The sequence below is a fragment of the Geotrypetes seraphini genome, chromosome 6, assembly GCF_902459505.1.
Source record: "Geotrypetes seraphini chromosome 6, aGeoSer1.1, whole genome shotgun sequence".
NCBI lineage: Eukaryota > Metazoa > Chordata > Amphibia > Gymnophiona > Dermophiidae > Geotrypetes > Geotrypetes seraphini.
Genome location: NC_047089.1, coordinates 154,003,517 through 154,028,463, shown reverse-complemented (window position 1 = coordinate 154,028,463; position 24,947 = coordinate 154,003,517). Strand labels below are relative to the sequence as shown.

General features: G+C 45.2%; 1 protein-coding gene across 6 annotated transcripts in view; it reads right to left on the bottom strand.

Annotated features, from left to right (window-relative positions):
- Nucleotides 1-6,531: 6,531 nt before the first annotated feature.
- Nucleotides 6,532-24,947, bottom strand: part of SLC5A7 (solute carrier family 5 member 7) — a 336,327-nt gene continuing 317,911 nt past the window's right edge. For all 6 annotated transcript variants that reach the window (XM_033949058.1, XM_033949059.1, XM_033949061.1 and 3 more), the window contains 2 exons: nt 15,254-15,477; nt 6,532-11,724 (listed from right to left, as the gene is read on the bottom strand). In XM_033949058.1, coding sequence (XP_033804949.1) covers nt 11,086-11,724; nt 15,254-15,477 — 863 coding nt within the window. In that variant the 3' untranslated portion in view covers nt 6,532-11,085. The remainder of the gene's footprint in view (nt 11,725-15,253; nt 15,478-24,947) is intronic.

The window sequence follows — 24,947 nt, the reverse complement described above, 5'->3', positions numbered from 1 at the left end:
TGGTCCAAGGCTCTGGTTTTCTTCTGATAACTTGCTTGCCAGGGTCTCCTTCTTTCTGCATGCTAACCATCCATCTGCCAACTCTGTCCTCCCTTTCCATTTCCCTTCCCTTCCCAGGAAGTCTGGTATCTTTCCTTTTTTTCATCTCCCTCCATAGATCCACCTTTTCTTAAATACCCTTTCATCCGGCATCTCTCCCTCCTTCCCCACCATCCCAGAGTCCACCATCTCTCCCTTTCTTTTCCTAATTACCCTCCTATCCAGTATCTCTATCCCTCCTGCACACCATCCCTTGTGTCCAATTTCTCTCCCTTTCTGTTCCTTCCCTCCCTAAATCCCATGGTCCATCATCTCTCTCCCTCTCCTCTATTTTCAGACCCATTATTTCTTCCCCCCCCAAAGTTTGGCATATGCACGTCTCTTTGAACACCCCCTTCCCTCTGTGTACTTCTACACCAGGGTCCCTCCCAAAGGCCTGTCCCCCCTTAAAGGTCTGCCTGTCCCCCCTTGAAGGCCTGCACCCCCCTTGAAGGCCTGTCCCATCCCCTTGTAGGCCTGTCCCCCCCTTGAAGGCCTGCCTGCCTGTCCCCCCCTTGAAGGTCTGCACCCCCGAAGGCCTGCACCCCCCCGAAGGCCTGTCCCCCCCTTGAAGGCCTGTCCCACCCCCTTGTAGCTTCTCCCCCCCCTTGTAGGCCTGTCCCCCCCTTGAAGGCCTGCCTGCCTGCCTTTCCCCCCTTGAAGGCCTGTCCCCCCTTGAAGGCCTGCACCCCCTTGAAGGCCTGCACCCCCCCTCGAAGGCCTGCACTCCCTTGAAGGTCTGCACCCTCCCCCCCGAAGGCCTGTCCCCCAATTGAAGGCCTGTCCCACCACCTTGTAGCTTCTCCCCCCCCTTGTAGGCCTGTCCCCCCCTTGAAGGCCTGCCTGCCTGCCTTTCCCCCCCTTGAAGGCCTGCACCCCCTTGAAGGCCTGCACCCCCCCCGAAGGCCTGCACTCCCTTGAAGGTCTGCACCCCCCCCGAAGGCCTGTCCCCCCCTTGAAGGCCTGTCCCACCCCCTTGTAGGCCTGTCCCCCCCCTTGTAGGCCTGTCCCCCCTTTAAGGCCTGCCTGCCTGCCTTTCCCCCCCTTGAAGGCCTGTCTCCCCCTTGAAGGCCTGCACCCCCCCTTGAAGGCCTGTCCCACCCCCTTGTAGGCCTGTCTCCCCCTTGTAGGCCTGTCCCCCCGTTGAAGGCCTGCCTGCCTTTCCCCCCTTGAAGGCCTGTTCCCCCCCTTGAAGGCCTGCACCCCCTTGAAGGTCTGCACCCCCCCAAAGGCCTACACCCCCCCCGAAGGCCTGCACCCCCCCTGAAGGCCTGCCTGCCCCCCTTGAAGGCCTGCACCCCCTTGAAGGCCTGCACCTCCCCCCGAAGGCCTGCACTCCCTTGAAGGTCTGCACCCCCCCCGAAGGCCTGTCCCCCCCCTTGAAGGCCTGTCCCACCCCCTTGTAGGCCTGTCCCCCCCTTGTAGGCCTGTCCCCCCTTTAAGGCCTGCCTGCCTGCCTTCACCCCCCTTGAAGGCCTGTCTCCCCCTTGAAGGCCTGTCCCCCCCTTGTAGGCCTGTCCCCCCCTTGAAGGCCTGCCTGCCTTTCCCCCCTTGAAGGCCTGTTCCCCCCTTGAAGGCCTGCACCCCCTTGAAGGTCTGCACCCCCCCAAAGGCCTACACCCCCCCGAAGGCCTGCACCCCCCCTGAAGGCCTGCCTGCCCCCCTTGAAGGCCTGCACCCCTTGAAGGTCTGCACCCCCCCCGAAGGCCTGTCCCCCCTTGAAGGCCTGCCTGCCTGCCTGTCACCCCCTCCCCCTTGAAAGCCTGCTTGCCTGCCCGCCCGCCCCACCCTGAAGGCCTGATGCCCCGACCCACCCCGAAGGACCACTCGCCCCCCTGGCCTCCCCGCACCACCTATGAAGCAGCCGCAGCAGGATCGCGAAGTCAGCGTCAGCGATCCCTGCGCTGCTTCCTGCGCCACGGTCCCGCCCCTCCTCTGACGTCAGAGAAGGGGCGGGATCACGGCGCAGGAAGCAGCGCAGGGATCGTTGACGCTGACTTCGCGATCCTGCTGCGGGCTGCTTCACAGGTGGTGCAGGAAGGTCAGTGGGGCGAGCGGTCCTTCGGGGGTGGCGGGGACTGAACGGCAAGGCCGGGAACACCCCCTTAGGGCTGGCACCCGGGGCGCACCACCCCCCCGCCCCCCCCCCTTGGTACGCCACTGTTGTGAGCCCACCGGGACAGACAGGGAAAATGCTTGAGTGCCTGATTGTAAAACCGCTTAGATACCCTTGATAGGCGGTATATAAAATCCTAATAAAACTTGAAAAAACTTGAAAACTTTTTGAGGTGCTGATTGTGGATTGTCCGCCTTTGATTTGGTTGTGGAACCTAGCGCCTGTGGTGACATCAAGTACTTTCTTTACAGTTCCGTTGGTTATCCATGATTAGGACTACTGTGCTGTAAAGCAGGTCGGAGGTGTTGTTTAATAGTCATAATGAGTAATTCCGGTTGGCCCAGGCATCTCAGGCCCCACCTGTGGGCAGGGTTTGAGGCACTTGGGCCAATCAGGCCCTAAGGCCCGCCATTCTGAGGATGGCGGGCCTGCCGGACGGACGGGCTTGGGACCCATTCTGTCCGGCCAACATTTTTCAGGTACTGGGGAGGTGTCGAGGGTGGGGGGTGTCATGGGTCGGCGGGGGGGGGGGGGGGTCTCGTGGGTCAGCGGGTGGGGGAGGTTTTTGGCGGGCCAATCAGGGGTTTGGGGGCAGTCATGGGGGAGGCTGCATCGGGGCAGGAGAACCTGAGATCCCTCCTGCCTGGATCTTAGTGGGGGTGGGGGGTAGGGGAGTAACCTGGGCAGGAGGGGTTGGGTTCCCTCCTGCCCGATCTTGTAGGGGGGGTCGCTGGGGCAGGAGGGCTTGGGCTCCCTCCTGCCTGATCGTGTAAGGGGGGTGTCGCCGGGAAAGAGGGCTTGGGCTCCCTTCTGCCCGATCTTGTAAGGAGGTGGTTGCCTGGGAAGGAGAGCTTGGGCTCCCTCCTGCCCGGATCGTTGTCAGGGGGGAGGGGGGTGTTGCCGGGCAGGAGGGGTTGAGCTCCCTCCTGCCCGGATCGTATCAGGGAGAGGGCTGATTGCTGCAGGAGAAATGATTGATGATCTTCTGCCATGATGGTGATCGCCCACCCCTCTCCGAACCGCGCCACTTTGGGGTGAGGATCGCTGGCAGGGGAGATGGTACGGCGGGGGGTGGGCGATCACCATTGCGGCAGCAGAGATGAGCCATCTCTCTTACAGCGATAGTTGCAGTAGGCGGTAGGCAGGTTGCTGGGGCTGCTGATCTGCAGCGATCAGCTCAGCGGCTCTTTTTTCGGAACTTATACCTGTTTTGACTTGGTCTAAGTCAAAACGTATAAGTGCCGACTAGGCAACCTGCCTAAACTTTTGATTATACCTGCTGTACGCCTATGTCTAAGTCGGCCCACCTCCCGCCCATCGCCCGCCCTTTCCCCTCCTCTAAAAACGCCTCTTTTCGCTCTATGCATTTAGAGGCAGGGGAAAGGCCAAGCTGGTTGTAGATATGTCTAAAACCAGCTTTGGTTATGCGTACTTGGATGATCAGGCTTTTTGATTGTCCAAGTAACCATTTAGGCCATTTTTTAGACTTTTTTTTTTTTTTTTTTTTTTAATTATGAGCCTCATAGAGTTTGAATATAGAGTTAGGATACCTAGTGATTTTTTGGGAAGAGCCTGTCTTAATTGCTCTCCTAAAGTTAAGAAGTCCGTCATGGGATCTGATATTTAGTCCATTTACTGGGGATGAAAAGTTCTACTGCAATAACTATGGGGTAATAGCCATGCTGGCCATCATTTTAACTTACATGCCGACTGCAGTGTTCAAGGGGTTAATACTCAAAAGGGTTTAACCAGGCAAGAGAAGCTCCGAGTAACATACCATAAATGAGAGACAAAGACCTGAATGGTCCATCCAGTTAGCCCAACAGTCACACACACCATAAACTCATGATTAAATTGTCTATTTTTCTTTGATATTTCTGGGATAAAGACCACAGAAGTCTGCCCAGTACTGTCCTTGGGTTCTAACTAGTGGAGCTAGTGTCCAAGCCCACTCCAGCTTATCTAGCCCACCTTTGTCTTTTGTGGGATATAGACCGTAAAAGCCTGCCCAGCACTGTTCTCATGTTCCAAATTACTGGAGTTTCCATTGGAGTCCTCCCCGGCCCATCCTAAACGGAATTGCCAAATAAGGGACACAGACCGTGCTAGTCTGCCCAGTATCGGCCTTAGTTGTTCATTTTATGCCATTCATTTTCTAATTAGAGATCCTCTGTGTTCATTTGATGCTTTTTTGAATTTGATCAGTTTTCATCTTCACTACTTCCCTTGGGAGGGCTTTCCAGGCATCAACAACCCTCTCTGTGAAAAAGAGTTTCTTAACATTACTCCTAAATCTACCACTCTGCAATCTCAATTCACAATTCATAACCTCTAGTTTTATCATTTTCCCTTCTATGGAAAATATTTGTTTCTATATTAATACCTTTAAAGTATGCAATACGCCGTATGCAGATGGCAAATGGTGGCGTTCTTTACAGCATGATTTATGTTACTGTATATTGATCATTGGATGCAATTTTTTTTACCTTTATACAGGTTTATGAGACTCCTGATGCAGGCCTCTTTGGCCGAAACATGCGCATGTCGAGTTGATATATGGTGTACTGAAGAAATAAAGAATTGTGTGTGATATCTTGAGTTCACCAGTTTTTTTTGGACCTTTCCACTACTCTGAGCCTAACTTTATATTGACACATTCATTGCATCATGCTCTTCAGTGCCTACATTTTTGTGCCATTCACAGAAACAGGGCCTAAATGCATAAAATGGGACAGCAGAATAGCTATCCTAACTTTATGCATTGAGTTAACTGGGCACTGGTTTGAACATCAGCTGGTGGCCAGTTAACTTAGGGGTTAGCAGACATACTAAGATATTTAATGCTGGGAGTCATGCATGCCCTGGCACTGAATACTTGGGTTAGTTCAGCTCATGGCTGGAACCAGCTTATTAGACACTTATCACCACAGGCTGAATATTACCCCTGAAATTGAATACATAAAGTATATTTAGGGCCTGATTCTATAAATGGTGCCTAACTCTGTAGGTGCCTAAGAAAATGGCACCTACTCATACCGCATGTCATTCAAAGTTAGGTAATGAAAGGAAGAACAGCGAAGGCGACCTCTGTGTTCAATACGTTCATTGATTTAAAGACTCAACACTTACGTGTTTCGGCCTAACTGGCCTGCATCAGGAGTCTTGATGAAAGATGGAATTAATTCAGTAACCCTTTCACATCTTATGAGGTTGAACACACTTGGCACTACATTGCTTTTGTAAGCTCTTGAGTATGATGTTGAATGAGAATACGAACAAATACCCGCTGATGCATCTGCTCATAAAAAGTAGTGATTACAAGCTCTTTTGTAAGAAGCATTTTTCTTCTGTACTCGTTTCCTTCATTCAAAATTAAGTGCCATTTGCAGAATTACATCTAGCGGCACCTAAATCAAGTTAGGCAACACAAGGCGCCTACAACTTAGGTGTCAACATATTTGGCCAGGATTTTCTTAGACTAAAATTCCAGCATCTAAAGTAGGCTCCTACCGGCACCTAACTCAATCCACACCCAAACTGCCCCTAAGCACACCTGCTTTCTGGGTAGGCGCATCAGTGTAGAGTCCTATATCTAAGTTGTTGTCGCCTACTGGCTAATTAAATTTTTTTAATTGGCTTTTAATGGCGCTTTCATTTATCAGCATCAATTAAAAAAAAAAAATTAAGTCAGGCATCTACCAGTAGGTGCCGTTTATAGAATCAGATCCTTAGTGTATAGTCATTGATACTCTCACCAGTTGTGAGTCCTCTGATAAAGGTGTGGTAAGAGCCAGACTTTTCCTGTACCTTGGTAGCTACCCCCTAAATACCATTTTATATCAGAATGCAAAAAGATGTGATTGTTTTTAAGAGGCTTTTGAAGACACTTCTTTTTTGAGATATGAAGCGTGGTGCTGAGCATCTGTTATTAGTCAAATTGTGTGATATATGTCGATGAAATTTTTACATGTATGTCTTATGGCTGTTTGTAATGCTTACTGTGAATGTGGTATTGTAACCCACCTTGTTAAAGGAGGGATGTAACCAAATAAACTAGGGCAGTGGCTCTTAAACCTGTCCTGGGGGACCCCCAACCAGTCAGGTTTTTCCAAGATATTGCTAATGAATATGCATGAGGCAGATTTGCATAGAACAGAGGTGACAGGCATGCAGATCTATCTCATGCATATTCATTAAGGATATCTCAAAAACCTGGACAGGTTTAAGAACCACTGTGCTAGGGCAGAACTTCAGTTTAAGACATTTATGATGATATTAATTTGCATATTTCCCATGACAGCTCCAATGAGGGTTATCAGTTCAACTCACCACATGTCAACATTTAAAAGAGAGATTTTATTTCAATACTATTGCTGATCTTACACAAAACATCACTTACTGTGCTGAATTAGAATAATAAACATGTTTCTTTAATAGATAAAAATAAAGCTGAAACTGGACAATATTTTCCTGAATTACAATGGCACTATTTAATACAGTACTTGGCATTTAAAGTATATTAAACATCTATAGGAGGTTATTGGATTGTTTTTAGCATAATGATTGTATATATAATTTCCAACACAGCCAAAAATACACATTATATAATGGTATCCACAAATATTAATAGACTTATTATCGCTTGAATACACAATGAATCTGTGTGAAGGTAATTCTTGATTATTATACTGAATGGAAATGAAATTTCCAAACACAACAAATGGCATGTCTGACTGGCTTACAGTCACACAGTTTACGATTCATCTGGTTGGTGGTACACAATAAAATCATAGTCAACATGTGTCTTATTGGTGGAAGATTTAGAAATATCTGTCTTTTTGAACAGAAATGTTATTTGAGTTAAAGAAAAATCATGGAGAAGCAGGATTTTTTTTTTATACCTGCCTAGTGTACTGTAGGTACAATATATCTATAATGATGTCTAAACTAACTTACTAACTTGTAGCTATATTTGAATAATTGCTATTCTTTGCAAAATACAGTTTTGTTTTTGTGTTATTCATTGAAACTTATCTAGAGGTTTTAGAACATGACATTTATTTATTCAGATTTGTATCCCGTTCTCCCGGGAGCTCAGAACGGGTTACAAATGACATTTACAATAAAATTATAGGACAAAGTTTATAGGCAGTCATAGAGAGACAGGAGGGGAGACTTAGGGGAGGAGGGGGAAAGGGGAGTTAGGAAGGGGAGCTAGGAGCAAGGAGAAGGCGGTCCGAGGGGGCTGTTCAATATTAAAATAAACCCCCCTCAAACAAACTCACAAGAAACATTTTAAGGAAGAAACTATAGGAGACAGAATATGGAGGAATCTGTTGAAAGATTCTTCAAATCTTGTTAAAGCAAAAGAAAAATGAAAATTTGCTGATAAATGACGGTCCAAAATTTAGGGCTCCTTTTACAAAGCCACGCTAGCGGTTTAATGCACATAATAGGGCGTGCTAAAGCGCCGGCCACACTAGCCGCTACCGCCTCCTCTTGAGCAGGCGGTAGTTTTTCGGCCAGCGCGGGGGTTAGCGCATGATTAAAAGTCGAGCGCGCTAAAGCCGCTAACATGGCTTCGTAAAAGGAGCCCATGGTATCTATAACTAAAGAATAGTGGTTTCATGTCTCTGGAAAGCTATAAATATAATTTCAGCAACAGCAACTCTGAATCATCATTTTTGGATGCTTGCTTGAATATTTTACTTCAAAAAAATTAAAAGAAACATATTAGCAAAATGCCCATGTTGTGTGTGGCTGCTGGTATAGTTACAGAGCATATGAAGTGGCCACTCTTCAAATGTACCACCTGGAGCAGGAGTTTTCAACCCAGTCTTCGAGACACACTAGGACAGTCTGGTTTTCACGATATCCACACTGAATATGAGGTAAATTTGCATGCACTGCCTCCACTATCTGTAAATCTATTTCATGAACATTCATTGTAGGTGTCTTGAAAACCTGACTGGCTAGGTATGACCCAAAAACTGAGTTGAGAACCCCCCTTGACCTGGAGTGAGCAACACAATTTCTGAAACATACATTTAAAAGAACTCCAGAAAAGGAGCAAAGATAATCTGAGGTCCAACATCACCAAAATTAGGTGACATCTGACAACAAATTTCAATGGCTTTTTCCTTTAAGAGTTATTTGCCACATTTAGATCTACAGGTATCAGTAGTACCTTGTCATGCAGCCTATAGTGATGGCAAACAGGTTTTCCTGTGCTGAAATTTTCAGGACTTGATTTATAGGTTTCTTTTCAACAGGCATGATATAGGAGACATCTCCTTCTAAGTCAGGCAATCAGTGTTTTTAAGTGTTACTACAGGGATCCTGAATCAAATGGGTGAGATAGTCAGCTCTACACAAATCTAAAATCAGGAGCAGAGTATGTCTGGTCTTCAAACAAACCACATTTTATGAGTAACCATAAAAGGAATGCCAGATCATAAAAAATATAGTTCCACAGGAAGGAGGGGCTGAGTTGCAAAGCTTGTGGAAGAAGCAGATTTAGGGTCTTTGGAGAGATTCAGTGGAACTATATTTTTTAATGATCTGGCACTCACAAGGACTCCTGATGCAAGCCTTTTAGCTGAAACAAGGCCCATGTCAAGTCATATGATGTGCCAAACGATTTTCTTCATGTGTTACACCATTGGTTGCTAATAAAGTGTGGTTCATTTTTAGACCAGGCATACTCTGCTCTTGTTTTTGGATTTACTACAGGGATCCCAACATTTGGTAACTACAGACATCATTCCGACAGAAGGAAGAAGAGGTACACTTTTCAGCAAAACTTCTCTCTATTCATCATAGACACACAGCCTATTGCTTTTATTATTACATTTTGAATTGTTTTTACATGAATTTATTGCTGTTAAAGAATGACTTTCCTATTATTTCCAAAATGTAGTTGCCAATCTGGTGATACAGAGTTCATAAACCAAAAGGGTAAAAGCAGCCTGTTCACCAAATCACTGGCCCTGGAACCTCTAGACTACTGGGGATTCTAAGAGGTAGGCCTGAGAGAACTATGGGAGAGTGAGGATCCTCTGGGCAATCATTTTCAGGGGGTGGGGAAGCACTGTTTTATCTTTAAGAGGTTTTGGCCCTTAACATGGTGCTCAGGAGCATCAAGCCAATGATCTCAAGAAGGAAAAGCAATGCCAGCGTTGAGGTGTTTTGCATGCTTTGCATTTGATTATTATGTTTCCTATGGTGACTTAAACCAAAGTGTATTATGGTGATATGAAACACAATAGTAAAACACCACATTGCCATTTAATATGCATCAAGGGGCAAATATCAGGTGTTATCCCTTCATGGTTCAAAGCATAAAATACCCTTTGCAGTAATGAATTTAGGCAATATTCATTTCACACAAGAGGTTCAGAAAATTTCACATTAACGAGATTGAAATTCACGCAAAGCAGCTCATTAATGAGGAATTTTGCAAAGACGTACATGCAAAAAGGCTTTGCGTACCAATTTTTGAGAAAATCTATTTGCTGAGATCCAAATTTTTTTGTTGTTGTGGCAGTTTATAGAGGCCACTGGCTCTATCACTTGTGGCTTAATGGCTACAATACTCTTCTTCCCTTCCTCATCCTTAGTTTGGGGATAAATGATGAAAAGAATTCCTGGCTTGGTGCCAAGTCCTGCCCAGGTTTTGCTTCTTAAAAAAAATGTAGAAAGGTGAGTTCTGACTTCCCCCTTCCCAGTCGTCCCAACTCTCTGAACATCTTCTGAATCCCAACTCATCCAAAATAGATGAATTCCTCAATGAGGCAGAAAGTAATCCCCACTTGCTTCTATTCTGGTGCTACTATCTTGGGAAGGCAGCCTATAAACTTTTATAAGTAAATCAATTTTAATAAATAAAATGGTGGCATCTGCTCCCTAGCAGTACATCAGAACATATTACTAGAGGTGAGATATTGTTCCAATGTACTGCTAGGGGACAAATACTGCTATTTTGCAAGATGGCTGGGCCGAGGCATGATTAAGTGGGAATTGCTCCTAGCCCCTTCAGGTGATAATCCACTTGGGGTGTAACAGGAAATGAGGTATGAGGGCAGGAAACACCTCCATAGCTTTTAAAGGTGTGGGGGGTTTCAGTGAGTGGTTGGAAACTGGCCACAGGGCCAGGAGTATTTCAAGAGGGAAGAGGGTATCAGAGCTAACAGATGACCAAGAATTTAAGTGTCCCTCCCCCCCCCACCACAAGAATTGAGAGGGACATTGGACCATCAAGAATGTGAGGCCATATCACATGGGGAAACTTCCCCTTTAAAACTAAAGCTGCTATATGAAAAGATTATTATTTTTTTCTTTTTAGTTGTGTTTCTATAGCTCTTGGCTGTGGTAAAATGAATTGATACCATTTAGCTATTTAAATAAACTCATATGTATTCTGTTGCTGAAACTTTTTTCACATGGTAGTGCATCAGGGCCCAAAGATATGGCTACTCAGTAACAAATCTAGTGGGTGAAGACAATGTTTTTGGGGTTGTAGAAATGTTCATTTGTAGAATGGTCTTAACATCTCACTAACCACTGAACAATATCAAGTACAGCAGATTCCACATAATAAAATTTTCAGCTACTTTTTCTGTGGCCTGTGTATTTATTTCAGTAGAACATGGTTCTTTTCACCCATGTGCCCTGAAGATGGCTTATTCCAGCAGCAGAAACAAACAAAAAAAAATGGTGAGAAAACATCAGCGCTGATTCCATACATTTTTTTTTCTCCTTGAAATGACACAATATTGTGCATTGGCGTTTGTTAAGGAAACCATATCTTGCTAACACGCTGCGTATCATTACTTCTAGAGCTTAGCCAGTTTTTGCACTATTAGCATTAGGCAGCATTTTGACATAAAACCTCACAGTTCATGATTTTCAGCAATGGGCGAGGAGGGTGAGGATGAGCTGGAGTCCAAATTTCTGAAGGCCTCTTTGTTTGTGAAAGCTGTGTTGAGCGTCACGCTTGGCCTAGGTTTCACGGAGGCAAGCTCAGACAAGATAATGTTGCTGCTCTTTACAAGAGTCGTTTTGTCCATATTTTCTTTACTGTGTTTCGCAACCACAGCTTCTAAGAAGTCTAATTTAGGTGGCAGAGAGCCTCTTTCAAATAAATATTTTGCTAGGTAGGAAAAAGCAACATTGGCCAATAAGGAGGTAATCATAGAAAGAAACTTAAATGGGAATCTCTGAACAAAGATATGGTCTTCATCCTCATAGCAACCAGGATAGCAGATAAAGGGCTGAAGATAGAGGTATGGTTCCCCTCCACTTATTCTTAGCAGAAGACCAAGAATATACCCTGCAATGGAACCATAAGTATTAGTTCCTTTGATGAAAAGGACACAGAGCAGCTGAGGGAAGATGATAATATACACAAGGTCAGAGCTGAGATACCAGAGTCCATAAACTGACTTTGCAAGTAACGCCATTGTAGTTGCTGACGCTCCAAATACGAAAATAGTGATTTTCATCACCCAAGTGATTTCTCTCTCTGAAGCCTGAAAAACAACCAGCTTTTATTTAAATATCTGAAGTGATCTAATAGTTATAATGATCCATTAATGCTTCTTATCATAAATAAAGCTTGATTACAATACCAGACAAAATGATTTAATGGGATGAACTACTGTGCAGTTATGTCAAACAGTTGAATATATTATTCTTCTAACTCTATTTATAGAAATAAATATCTCTAGAATGGATTAGCAGAACAGGATATGTACATTAGTAAATTCACGAACAATTTCTTTTAATAAGTATTTAAAACTTTCAGCTAATTTGCCATCAATGAATCTTAAAATGAGGAGCCTCTTATAAAATATATGTAAGGATACCATCAAAGCTACATGTATCTGTCTGCACAGGAGGTAATTCTCAAGCTAGGGCACCATGCATGTGCCTAAAGGGTTCCCGATAGGAGCCTAGGGAGTAATTCTTTACAGGCTGGCCAAAGTTAGGTGCTGGGATGCTGTGTTTTAAGCGCAAATTCTATTTTGGCAATTGTGCGCCTAATTGCCTTTATAGAATATTAGCAATTACATGGCTAAATTTAGGCCCGAGCACTTAAGCTAGCTCAATGGGTGGTATAAATGATCATGCCTAATTGTTGGCTGTTAGGCACATAATTGATATTCTTTACCCTTTGCGCATAAGTGCTAGGCATGGCCCTGACCCACACATCCCTTTTGCTATAGAATTTGTACACTAAGGGCTCCTTTTATCAAGGCGCACTACGGGGATTAGCGTGTCAAACATTTCATCACGCGCTAACTCCCGCGGCAAGCCTAAAAACTAACGCCGCGTCAATGGAGGCATTAGCGACTAGTGCGGCAGGCGGTTGAATGCACGGTATTTCGCGTGTTAACCGCCTACCGCACCTTGATAAAAGGAGCCCTAAGGTTATTGAGTACTAACTAAGGCCCTCTTTTACTAAGCCATGGTAGAGGTTTCTACCACAGTCCGGGGCACTAAATGCTCTGACACTTCTTTGACACTCATAGGAATTCTTTGAGTGTCGGAGCATTTAGCACTCCAGATTGTGGTAGAAAGCTCTTCTGTGGCTTAGTAAAAGGGGGGATAAGATCAGTTATGCATGTAACTGCAACTCAAGTCTCAATTTGTGCCAGTTAACACCAATTATACCCAAATATTGATTGTTGATGCCAATTAGCAGATAATTTAACAAACTAAACTAAACGTGTCTAACTGGCAGCATTCTATACCTTGGGGCAAATTCTACAAATGGCGTCCCAATAGCAGGCAGTGGTAGGCATCCTGCTGCTGTCTAACCAGCCAATCGGAATGCACGTTTTCTTAAAAAAACAAACAAACCCCCCCCCAAAACCCCAAGGCAGATGCAGGTGCAGGGAGCAGGGAGGTGCATAGGGATGCATAAGCTTGCCCAAGACTGGGCGTGGGCATGGTTTCGCCCGGAAGTGGCCTTGGGTGAGCTTAAGCAGTCCTATCTCCGTAGAGCCACAATGGGCACCTGAAATGTACGCCAACAAAAAGTTGATCTACATTTCAAATAGATGCAGCCACTGAGCTGATTGCCGCAAGGAAATCTTCCTGTAGTGAGCAGCTGAACAACCGCGGCAGGGAACCCATCCCCACAAAATCAGCTGGCAGGAGGGATGCCCACTCCCACCCGATGCCACCCTGAATCCCCACCTGACATTGTCTGTGGCAGGAGGGATGCCCACTTCTTTCTGCCACCGGCCCCATCGATCCCCCAAACCCCTGACACTCCCAACACCCCCCCCACATCCAATTGGCAAGAGGAATGCCAACTCCCTCCTGATGCCATCCCCATCAATCCCCTGAACCCATGACACTCTCCAACACCCACCCGACATTCCCCCAACACTTCCTAACACCCCCGACATCCCACTTATCAATATTACAATCACACACTATAGATTCAATATTCGCTGATGAGAAAATACTTTACCCTTATCCCTTGCATGAGATCTATCTGTCATGATTATAGAAAAAGCATGAGGCATTAAACTAAAGACTAAAAAGGTAAGCCAAACTAATGCAAAACTCACTAAGCGAAGGCGTGCGCCTTCAACTTGCACCTTAGACATTGTGCCAAATGGTGATGCACCATTAGATGCCTGATTTAAATTACCAGAGCTACAAACGTCACAAACAGGGCAGAGCTTGCTCTGGTAGGCATCTTGGACTAGGCACATACCTCAAATGGCAGGTGCTTACCAAATTAGACATCTACCATAAAATTAGGTGCAATTCACATCAATTACAAGGTGCAAAGTGTTAATTATCAGCATCAATTAAGCCTTTTAATTCATTAATTAAGCCTTTTAATTCTCAAAAAACCACATTAAAAAACAACAGGCTGCTATCGCAGCTGTTCTGGTAGCGATTTTAAAAAAGCGAGTCATTCCCCCAAAAAACACTCAAGCAAATGAGGTTGGCGGAGAGTAGCGAAGACTCGCTAAATTTGCATATGCCCATTGCTGGTGATAGCGATGGGCACAGGTGCAGAATAAACCTCCCCAAAAACCCAAAACACAACAATGGGAGAGATGTCCACTCTCTCCCACTGCCAATCAACTCCCCCCCCCCCCCGGAAGCAGGAGGGATGCCCACTCTCTCCAGCTGCCATGTGACCCCCCCATCAGCAGTGAGAAAGATGCCCATTCTCTCTCACCATAAAAAATACCCCCCCTGCAGAGAGAGAAATGCCCACTCTCTCCTGCAGCCAAGTAAGCCCCGGAAGCAGCGGGAGAGATGCCCATTCTCTCCCACTGCCATGCAACACCCCCCTGTGCCTCCGACGACTGGCATCCTCTCCCTCTTACCCTGATTGGAGAGATGCCTACTCCCTCCGGCCAGCTAGCTTGCTTCTTCACAATGGGCCTTCCTCTACCCTCGTTACGCCACTGGTTACATGGCACATGCTTACTTTTACAAATTTTCAGGTAATGAAAAGAATACTCATACAAATTTACACCCTTTTTTAAAAATATACGGTGTGGATATTTGCATACTATCAGGTGCCGAACTTATAAAGATATATTGATGCCTAAGTTGTCTTTATAAGTTAAATATAAAACAGGCAACATTTTGGAATGTCCACATAGGTGTCCTGTTATAAGATTAGTCAGTGGCAAACCTGGAAATTCAATGCCAGAGTCATATTCAGCTACAAGCATTGAATTTATGGCTTAAGTGCAGGTGCAGCCAGCCAAATTGATATTCATAGGCTCACTGGCTTAACATAGCAACCAAAGATAGACCAGATATTTAGGCAGGTCTATCTCACTGTTAGACTTAAGCTGTTTAGTTGACTAGCTATGTCACGTGACACAGCTGGTGACCAGGATATTTAGCAGTAGATAGCCAGCTATCTCCCACTGAATATTGGCGGTTAGTTGGCTTAGCACTATTTATCCAGCCAAAAGCCATTCTTTCTGGTTAAATACTGCTGAACATCGGGTGATTTGCTCTTTCCATTATCCTTTTTTTAGCACAGCAAGCTATTTTATAAATTGCCCTTACATTTTGCCGAAAAGCAAGCTGGTAGATATTTCGAGCGAACATTGAGCTGGCTGACAGGATTGAGGAGTCTGCTGAGGACATCACAGCAGCAGATACAGCACCGAGGCCGAAGAAAGAAATGTAGTCCGGGCATAGATACTGCAGAACAATTGGTAAAATCATGTCGGCTTCCTTCCTGTCTTTGGGATCTCTACCATCAAGGCTATACTCAGTCTGGTTCCAATCTGCAAACATAAATTTAAAAAAAAAAAAAAAATCAGTAATGAGATTACTTTGAGTTATGCAATATTGATGGAGTGTACAATAGACTTGTGTAGAATTTGCACAAAAACACTAGATTTCAGATTACCATGCTAACCACAATCTACCAGTCAGAAGGAAAATGGCATCCATATCTATCTGTCTGATTCTACACTCTGTAGATTTCCCTTTTCATTTTTATCTTCCCAAATGGAAAAGACTGCTAACAGCTGGTGCCCCACCCCTGCCTCCTTTTCCCCATACCTTTTTCACTGCACCAGTGTGAGCAGCATGCCCACCTCAGTGTCGGCTTGCCCTCTGACGTCACTTCCTAGGCATGAATCCCGGAAGTGATGTCAGAGAGAGCTCCGATGCTGATGTGGGCAGCAACCTTGTGCTGGGGAAGTAAAAAAGGTATGGGGGAAGGCAAGGGGTGCGCGTGCATGGTAAAGAGAGGCGCGGGGGTGCCACGCACTTAGGAAGACCACACCTGGGGTGGAATGCCCCCCCTGTGCCCCCCCCTTACTACGCCACTGGTCACAGGGGCAAGTGGTAGTTATTATCCCCTGTGATGAAGAGGTGAGAAAATACCCAAAGGACTTTATATTGAAGGACAACTCCAAGATAGCCATTAGGCATGACTAGAACTGCAAAATGACTGCTTTTTCATTTCTGAGAATACAGAGTCTCATGGTTTTGACACGTAACTTCAATATAGATCTTAGCACTGTATCACATGAATGGCTGAAGCCAATCTGCTATCTGAAATGAGATATGAGATGGAACTCCCCCTCTCCCATCATGGCACCTATAAGGGAAGGCACACTCAGAGTTTCTGTTAGGGAGTGAGGTATGTGTGTGTATGTGTGTGTGTTGGGGGGGAGGGGCAGGGGCAACTTTAAATTTCCAGGTCATATAATAGATCATAATAGGTCATATATTGTATACAATTATTATATATAATAGATATAATAGGTCACATATTGTATACAATTATTATATATATTGTATAATTATTGTTATATATAATAATCCCTCCTTTTTACAAAACCGCAGAAGCAGTTTTTAGCGCAGGCCGGCACGCTGAATGCTCTGTGCTGCTCCCGACGCTCATAGGAACTCTAAGAGTGTCGGAAGCAGCTTAGAGCCTTCAGCGCACTAGCCTGAGCTAAAAACTGCTTCTGCAGTTTTGTAAAAGAGGGGAGGGGTGGGGTGGAGGGGTCCTTCTGTGTTAGCCTTTAACTGTCTCTTTCCTATCCAATTGTAGTTCTCCCTTCAGCCCTTTGTATCTAATCAGTCACATTAGTCCATGTCCGTGTCTATGTTAGTAAAGCACAGTTACTTACCGTAACAGGTGTTATCCAGGGACAGCAGGCAGATATTCTTGACTGATGGGTGACGGCACCGACGGAGCCCCGGTACGGACAATTTTAGAGTGATTGCACTCTAAGAACTTGGAAAGTTCTAGTAGGCCGCACCGCGCACGCGCGAGTGCCTTCCCGCCCGACAGAGGCGCGCGGTCCCCAGTTAGGATAAGCTAGCTAAGAAGCCAACCCGGGGAGGTGGGAGGGACGCAAGAATATCTGCCTGTTGTCCCTGGATAACACCTGTTACGGTAAGTAACTGTGCTTTATCCCAGGACAAGCAGGCAGCATATTCTTGACTGATGGGTGACCTCCAAGCTAACAAAAAGAGGGATGGAGGGAAGGTTGGCCATTAGGAAAACAAATTTTGCAAAACAGATTGGCCGAAGTGACCATCCCGTCTGGAAAATGCATCCAGACAATAATGAGATGTAAAAGTATGAACTGAGGACCAAGTGGCAGCCTTGCAGATTTCCTCAATGGGAGTGGAACGGAGGAAAGCTACAGATGCTGCCATGGCTTGGACTCTATGGGCCGTGACAGAACCTTCCAGTGTCAGTCCGGCCTGAGCATAACAGAATGAAATGCACGCTGCAAGCCAATTAGATAGCGTACGTTTAGAAACAGGACGTCCCAATTTATTAGGGTCAAAGGACAAAAAAAGTTGGGATGAAGACCTGTGGGGCTTAGTACGGTCTAAATAGTAAGCTAAGGCCTGTTTACAGTCCAAAGTATGAAGAGCCTGTTCTCCAGAATGAGAATGAGGTTTCGGAAAGAAAACAGGCAATACAATCGATTGGTTGATATGGAACTCAGAAACAACCTTAGGGAGAAACTTTGGATGTGTACGTAGAACCACCTTATCATGATGAAAGACTGTGAAAGGTGGGTCAGAAACTAGTGCATGGAGCTCACTGACCCTCCTGGCAGAGGTGAGAGTTATAAGGAAAAGTACCTTCCAAGTGAGAAGCTTGAAAGTGGCCGTAGCTAAAGGTTCAAATGGAGGCTTCATCAAAGCGGAGAGAACCACATTGAGATCCCAGATAACAGGAGGTGCTTTAAGAGGTGGTTTCACATTGAAAAGACCTTGCATAAACCTGGACACCAGGGGATGAGCTGAAAGGAGTTTCCCATGGACTGGCTCATGAAAAGCCGCAATAGCGCTGAGATGGACTCTGATGGAAGTAGATTTAAGGCCAGAGTCAGACAGAAAAAGCAGGTAATCCAACAAAGTCTCTACTGCAAGGGACGTGGGATCATGATGATGACGAAGACACCAAGAAGAGAATCTTGTCCACTTTTGATGGTAACATTGCAGAGTGGCAGGCTTTCTGGAAGCATCCAGAATCGAACGAACAGGCTGAGATAGGAGAGAATCATGTGAAGTCATCCCGAGAGAAACCAAGCTGTCAGGTGCAGAGATTGGAGGTTGGGATGCAGAAGGGTCTCCTGATGTTGCGTAAGCAGAGAAGGAAACAGAGGAAGAAGAAAAGGTTCCCTGGAACTGAGTTGAAGTAGAAGGGAGAACCAATGTTGTCTGGGCCACCGTGGAGCAATCAGAATCATGGTGGCTCCCTCCCTCTTGAGCTTGAACAATGTTCTCAACATGAGAGGCAGAGGAGGGAAAGCGTATAGGAACAGATTTGACCAATCGAGGAGAAATGCATCCGCTGCCAGACGGTGTGGAGAGTATAGTCTTGAGCAGAAGAGGGGCAGCTGGTGATTGTGAGGAGCTGCAAAAAGGTCTATCTGAGGAGTGCCCCACTGAGCGAAGATGGACTGTAGAATAGAAGGATCGAGTGTCCACTCGTGAGGTTGGAGAATTCTGCTCAGCTTGTCCGCTAGAGAATTCTGTTCTCCCTGAATGTAGATCGCTTTTAGAAATAAGTGGTGTGCTGTGGCCCAAGACCAGATTTTTTGGGCTTCCTGGCACAAGAGACGAGAGCCTGTCCCACCCTGTTTGTTGATGTAGTACATGGCAACTTGATTGTCTGTGCACAACAGGAGGACTTGAGGAAAGAGAAGATGTTGGAAGGCCTTGAGAGCATAAAACATCACTCTGAGTTCCAGAAAATTGATGTGATGCTTCATTTCTTGTGTTGTCCAACTTCCTTGAGTTTGGAATTCGTTCAAATGAGCTCCCCATGCATAAGGGGAAGCGTCGGTGGTGATGACCAGTTGATGAGGAGGTAGATGGAATAGAAGACCCCTGGAGAGATTTGAGGATATCAACCACCATTGTAGAGATTGACGAAGAGATGATGTCACAGATATGTGTCGTGAGCAAGGATCCGTCGCTTGGGACCACTGGGTAGCTAGGGTCCATTGAGGTGTGCGCAGGTGAAGACGTGCCAGGGGGGTGACATGAACCGTTGAAGCCATGTGACCCAATAGTATCATCATTTGTTTGGCAGAGATGGAACTTTGAGGAAGAACCTGCTGACACAGAACTTGAAGAGTGTGAAGACGGTTGGACGGCAGGAAAGCTCTCATGAGGACTGTGTCCAGCACCGCTCCAATGAATTGAAGTCTCTGAGTGGGGATGAGATGAGATTTGGGAAAATTGATCTCGAACCCCAGAAACTGTAAGAACAAGATGGTTTGATTGGTGGCCAGTAGCGCTGTTTGAGGAGAATTGGCCTTTATCAACCAATCGTCCAGGTAAGGGAAAACCTGAAGATGATGTGAACGAAGGAACGCAGCCACCACAATCAGACATTTGGTGAACACTCTTGGAGATGAAGCAAGATCGAAGGGGAGAACTTTGTATTGGTAATGACAGTGGTTGATCATGAAGCGAAGATACTGTCTGGAGGCTAGATGGATGGGTATATGAGTGTATGCCTCCTTGAGGTCGAGGGAGCATAGCCATTCGCCCTGATTGAGAAGAGGATAAAGAGTTGTTAAAGAAAGCATCTTGAATTTCTCCTTGACCAAGCATTTGTTGAGATCTCGAAGATCTAAAATGGGCCTTAGATCTCCTGTTTTCTTTGGAACTAGGAAGTAACGGGAGTAAAATCCCTGTCCCTTCTGATCTAGAGGAACTTCCTCTATGGCGTTCAGAAGAAGGAGGGATTGAACCTCTTGAATAAGGAGAGAGGTTTGAGGAGTGTTCAAAGCAGACTCTTTTGGCAGACTTTGATTGGGACAAGTCTGGAAGTTGAGAGAGTAGCCGTGGCGGATGATGTTGAGGACCCATTGATCGGATGTAATGATCTCCCAACGGCTGAGATAATAGGTCAGGCGCCCACCTATCGGTTGAGGAAGATGGGCAGATGGTGGAATATTGGCTATGCTCTGGAGAAACACGTCAAAAGGGCTGGGTAGACTTTTGAGGTGGAGGAGGTTTCTGTTGCTGTTGCGTCGGCCTCGGAGGTTGATGTTGTTGTTGTTGTCGCTGACGTCTAGGCTGTTGAGTAGCCTGAGGTAAGGGGCGAGCAGCATAGCGGCGTTGGTAGGCCGATTGTTGTCGGAAAGGCCTAGTAGGGGGAGTCTTCTTTTTATTCTTTAGGAGAGTATCCCAACGTGTCTCATGTGCTGATAGTTTTTGTGTCGTGGAATCCATGGAATCACCAAACAGCTCATCCCCTAAGCAAGGTGCATTTGCTAGACGGTCTTGGTGGTTTACCTCTAGGTCTGAGACCCTGAGCCATGTCAACCTGCGCATAGCCACTGACATAGCCGTGGCTCTAGAAGTCAATTCGAAGGTATCATAAATTGATCGTACTAGAAACTTCCTCAACTGGAGAAGAGAGGAAGTACAGGCATGAAAAGTAGATTTTTTGCGATCAGGAAGATATTTCTCAAAAGTAGATATTGTTTGTATTAAATGCTTTAAATAAAATGAAAAATGAAAAGCATAGTTTCCTGATCTGTTGGCTAGCATGGCGTTTTGATATAAACGCTTGCCAAATTTGTCCATTGACTTTCCTTCTCTGCCAGGAGGGACTGAGGCATACACATTAGCTCCCGCTGATTTCTTTAAAGTGGACTCTACCAAAAGAGATTCATGCGGGAGCTGAGGTTTATCAAACCCAGGAATAGGAATTACCCTGTATAATGAGTCCAGTTTACGAGGGGCTCCTGGGACAGTCAGGGGAGTCTCTAGGTTTTTATAAAACGTTTCTCTCAAAATATCATGGAGAGGAAGTTTAAGAAATTCCCTTGGAGGCTGGTCAAAGTCCAATGCATCAAGAAATGCTTTAGATTTCTTTGACTCAGCCTTCAAGGGAATAGACAAAGATTCACACATTTCTTTTAAGAAAGATGGAAAAGATGTGGAATCCAGGTGAGAAGAGGGATTTGTAACAAGGCATTCCTCCTCATCAGAAGAGTATTCACCTTCGGACAGAAAGGGCTCTTCAGAATCACCCCATAAATCAGGATCCCTAACCTGAGAGCCATGGTGTCGAGACTCTGGTGTGGAGGGTTCCAGGTGTCGGGTTTTATGGGTGGACTTGCCCGACCTCATGGATACGGTACCAGGCGATGCGACCTGTTGTGCTGGTACCGAGGTTTGTACCGCCTGGTGGTGAGATTTAGGTTCTGGAGCTAAAATCGGCATCGAAGTCGATGATGTGGTAAGAACCGGTACCGACAAAGTGGATGCCGATAAAAGAGGGCGTTCCACCATCGGTACCGGTGGCTCCGACTGGACCGGAACTGGAAGGTTCTGGGGTAAAAGAGCAGGAAGTAGCTGTTGGAGTTGCTCTCTCAGCTGTACCTGCAGAACGGCGGCAATACGCTCGTCCAGCGAAGGCACCGGTACCGCTTTTTTCTTCTGCGGTACCTTGGGTGCTGTTCGACACTCCGACGAAGAACCCAATGTCGAGGGGCTAACTTCAATCGGAGCGGAGCGCTTCCGTGGGCGCCTTGAGGTCGGCAGGATTGGACTCACTGCAGTGGAGAACGGAGGACGCTCCAGCGGAGAAGGCTTCTTAGCCGGCTTACCTGCTGGATGCGACGCCAGCGCGGTATCGCGCGGTGTCGATGAAGTCGGTGCCGATTGAGATGGAATCGATGTCGATGCCAGTACGGTGGAATCGGACATCTCGGCACCGAAGAGTAACCGCTGCTGGATTTGGCGGTTTTTAAGTGTTCTCTTTTTTAAAGTTGCACAGCGGGTGCAAGTGGACGCTTGATGGTCGGGACCAAGACACTGCAGACACCAGTTATGCGGGTCTGTCAGTGAGATTGGCTGAGCGCACCGCTGGCACTTTTTAAACCCGGGCTGAGGGGGCATGAAAGTAAAGACAGCCTCTGCCAAATCGAAGGCCGAGGCTTCGATTGTGGCAACAGGCCCCGCCGGAGTGAAACGAAAAATGGAAAGAAAACAACTAAAGTTAGGTTTTGTTTTTTTTTTTTAAAGAAAAACAAAAGAAATAAAGAAACCTTTATTTCAACAAAGGTTTACGCGAGCGGGAAGATCAAAAAAAAATTTCTTCAACGGCCGTTGAGGAAACGCGTCTTCTTAGCTCCGCGGAAACTAAGAAACTGGGGACCGCGCGCCTCTGTCGGGCGGGAAGGCACTCGCGCGTGCGTGGTGCGGCCTACTAGAACTTTCCAAGTTCTTAGAGTGCAATCACTCTAAAATTGTCCGTACCGGGGCTCCGTCGGTGCCGTCACCCATCAGTCAAGAATATGCTGCCTGCTTGTCCTGGGATAATTGTTTTATCTGTCATCCCCATATTTTATTGTACATCACTTTGAATTTTTAAAAATGCAATTTTATCAAATTTTATTAAACCTGAAACTTGATATATATTATTCTATATATAAACAATTTAATTTGCAGACCATTAAATTGGACAATATTATAATGTCCAGAATACTTTAACATTACAATTCACCAGTTTAAAGGGAATTGTATCTTAAAGATTGTTTATTATATGCTTTCCTTATCAGACTGCCTCTGTATGGTGAAGCTTGCAAAGGATCTATAGTAATTCTTGTCATTTTTTTAAAAACACTTAAAACTCTTTTGTTTCAGAAATTCAATCTTAGTAGTTAATAATGGGATAATATCTTATTTACATATATTCTAGTTTTATTTCTTTGTATGAAATCCACTGTGAACATAAGAATAGCCTCAATGGGTCAGACCAATGGTTCATCAAGCCCAGCAGCCCGATCTCATGGTGGCCAATCCAGGTCCTTAGTACCTGGCCAAAACTGTAATTATAACAGGGGAAAATTCTGCAGTCACAACTTCCACAAACAACCTTCAGAACTTTTGGATACAGAAAGAACTAACATAGTAACGTAGTAGTTTGCCCAACCTGATTCAATCTAAAAATTTGATGGTTTTTTTTTTCTTCTTCTTCTTAGCTATTTCTGGGCAAGAATCCAAAGCTCTGCCCGGTACTGTTCTTAGGTTCCAACTCCTGAAGTCTCCGTCAAAGCTCACTCCAGTCCATCTACACCCTCCCAGCCATTGAAGCCCTCCCCAGCCCATCCTCTACCAAACGGCCACATACAGACACAAACCGTGCAAGTCTGCCCAGTACTGGCCTTAGTTCTTCAATATTTACTATTATTTTCTGATTCTAGATCTTCTGTGTTCATCCCATGCTTTTTTTTAACTAATTTTCAAAAGGGGAGGAATAGCCTCAGACTCCAATCTGCCATGTTCAGGTTTTTAAGTGACCAATACTCATATGTCCAATAATTACCACTTCATGTAAGGAATACACAATGTATATAACACAATGTTGTTGCGAACCAGGGCCTCAGATTCGGAGCCTACTCGTAGTCCTATCATGGACTGAACGATCAGCGTATTTTTACAGCTCCATACTCCAGTCATAGGCCCAGCCTCCTAGACTTATTTTTAAAAAAAATTTTTTAAGGCGTGTAGCTTAAATATTGTTGTTTTTAAAAAATTCTTTATTCATTTTAAAACTTTCATCAAGTGTACAAAAATTGCAACACAATAACATAGATTTAACCACTTGTACATCTTATCATTATAACTTATAGTTGTAAATATAACCCTCCCTCTCCCATCCTGAAATCCCTTTAGTAATTTTTATTTTTTCATATAATAGAGACCCTCCCCCCACCCCACCCTTATCTTACATATTAAATATAGAAATATTAGAAAAATGGCATCAATCATGACAAAAGGACGTTAATGGTTCCCAAATTTTAATACAGTTTTTATAATTTCCCATTCTTTAGTTGCTATGTCTAAGCCATTGCCTATCTGAGCCGACGCGGCCAGCGTTTCGTGGGCATCGATTTAGGTCCACTGCGTCAGGGCCACTAGCCAAAAGGCGTTAAGGCATTGTGTACTTTAAGACTTTTGGCTAGTGGCCCTGACGCAGTGGACCTAAATCGATGCCCACGAAACGCTGGCCGCGTCGGCTCAGATAGGCAATGGCTTAGACATAGCAACTAAAGACGGGACACTCAAGCTACAATGAACACTGCTTGTGATAAGTAATTTCGCTGCCTGCTAAACAAGTAGTACACTTTGTATAATACTTGATAAGATTTAAGTTTTATTACACATATTTAAGTTGCACTTAGGAAAAGTTTGGACTTTTTATCACAATATTTAAGCTACACTCCTTAAAAATTTTTTTTTAAAAAATAAGTCTAGGAGGCTGGGCCTATGACTGGAGTATGGAGCTGTAAAAATACGCTGATCGTTCAGTCCACGATAGGACTACACATAGGCTCCGAATCTGAGGCCCTGGTTCGCAACAACATTGTGTTATATACATTGTGTATTCCTTACATGAAGTGGTAATTATTGGACATATGAGTATTGGTTTCTTTAACCACTTGGGTTGAGTTATTCAGGTTTTTAAGTGGACAGGTTATTAGTTAGGAGAAACCTCATAGGTAGAAAAAGTTCCCCCTTCTTCAATCAGTTCAATCTTCTAAACAAAATGTAATTGCTTCAATCATTAAGCTTTTTTTTTTTTACTTTAGTTGTGATTCTTAAAATACATTCCCCCCCTTTTTTTTTTACAAAACTATAGCACAGTTTTTAATGCCGGCTGCAGTGATAACAGCTCCAACGCTCAGAATTCGATGAGTGTCAGAGCTGTTACCGCCGCAGCTGCAGCTAAAAACTGTGTTAT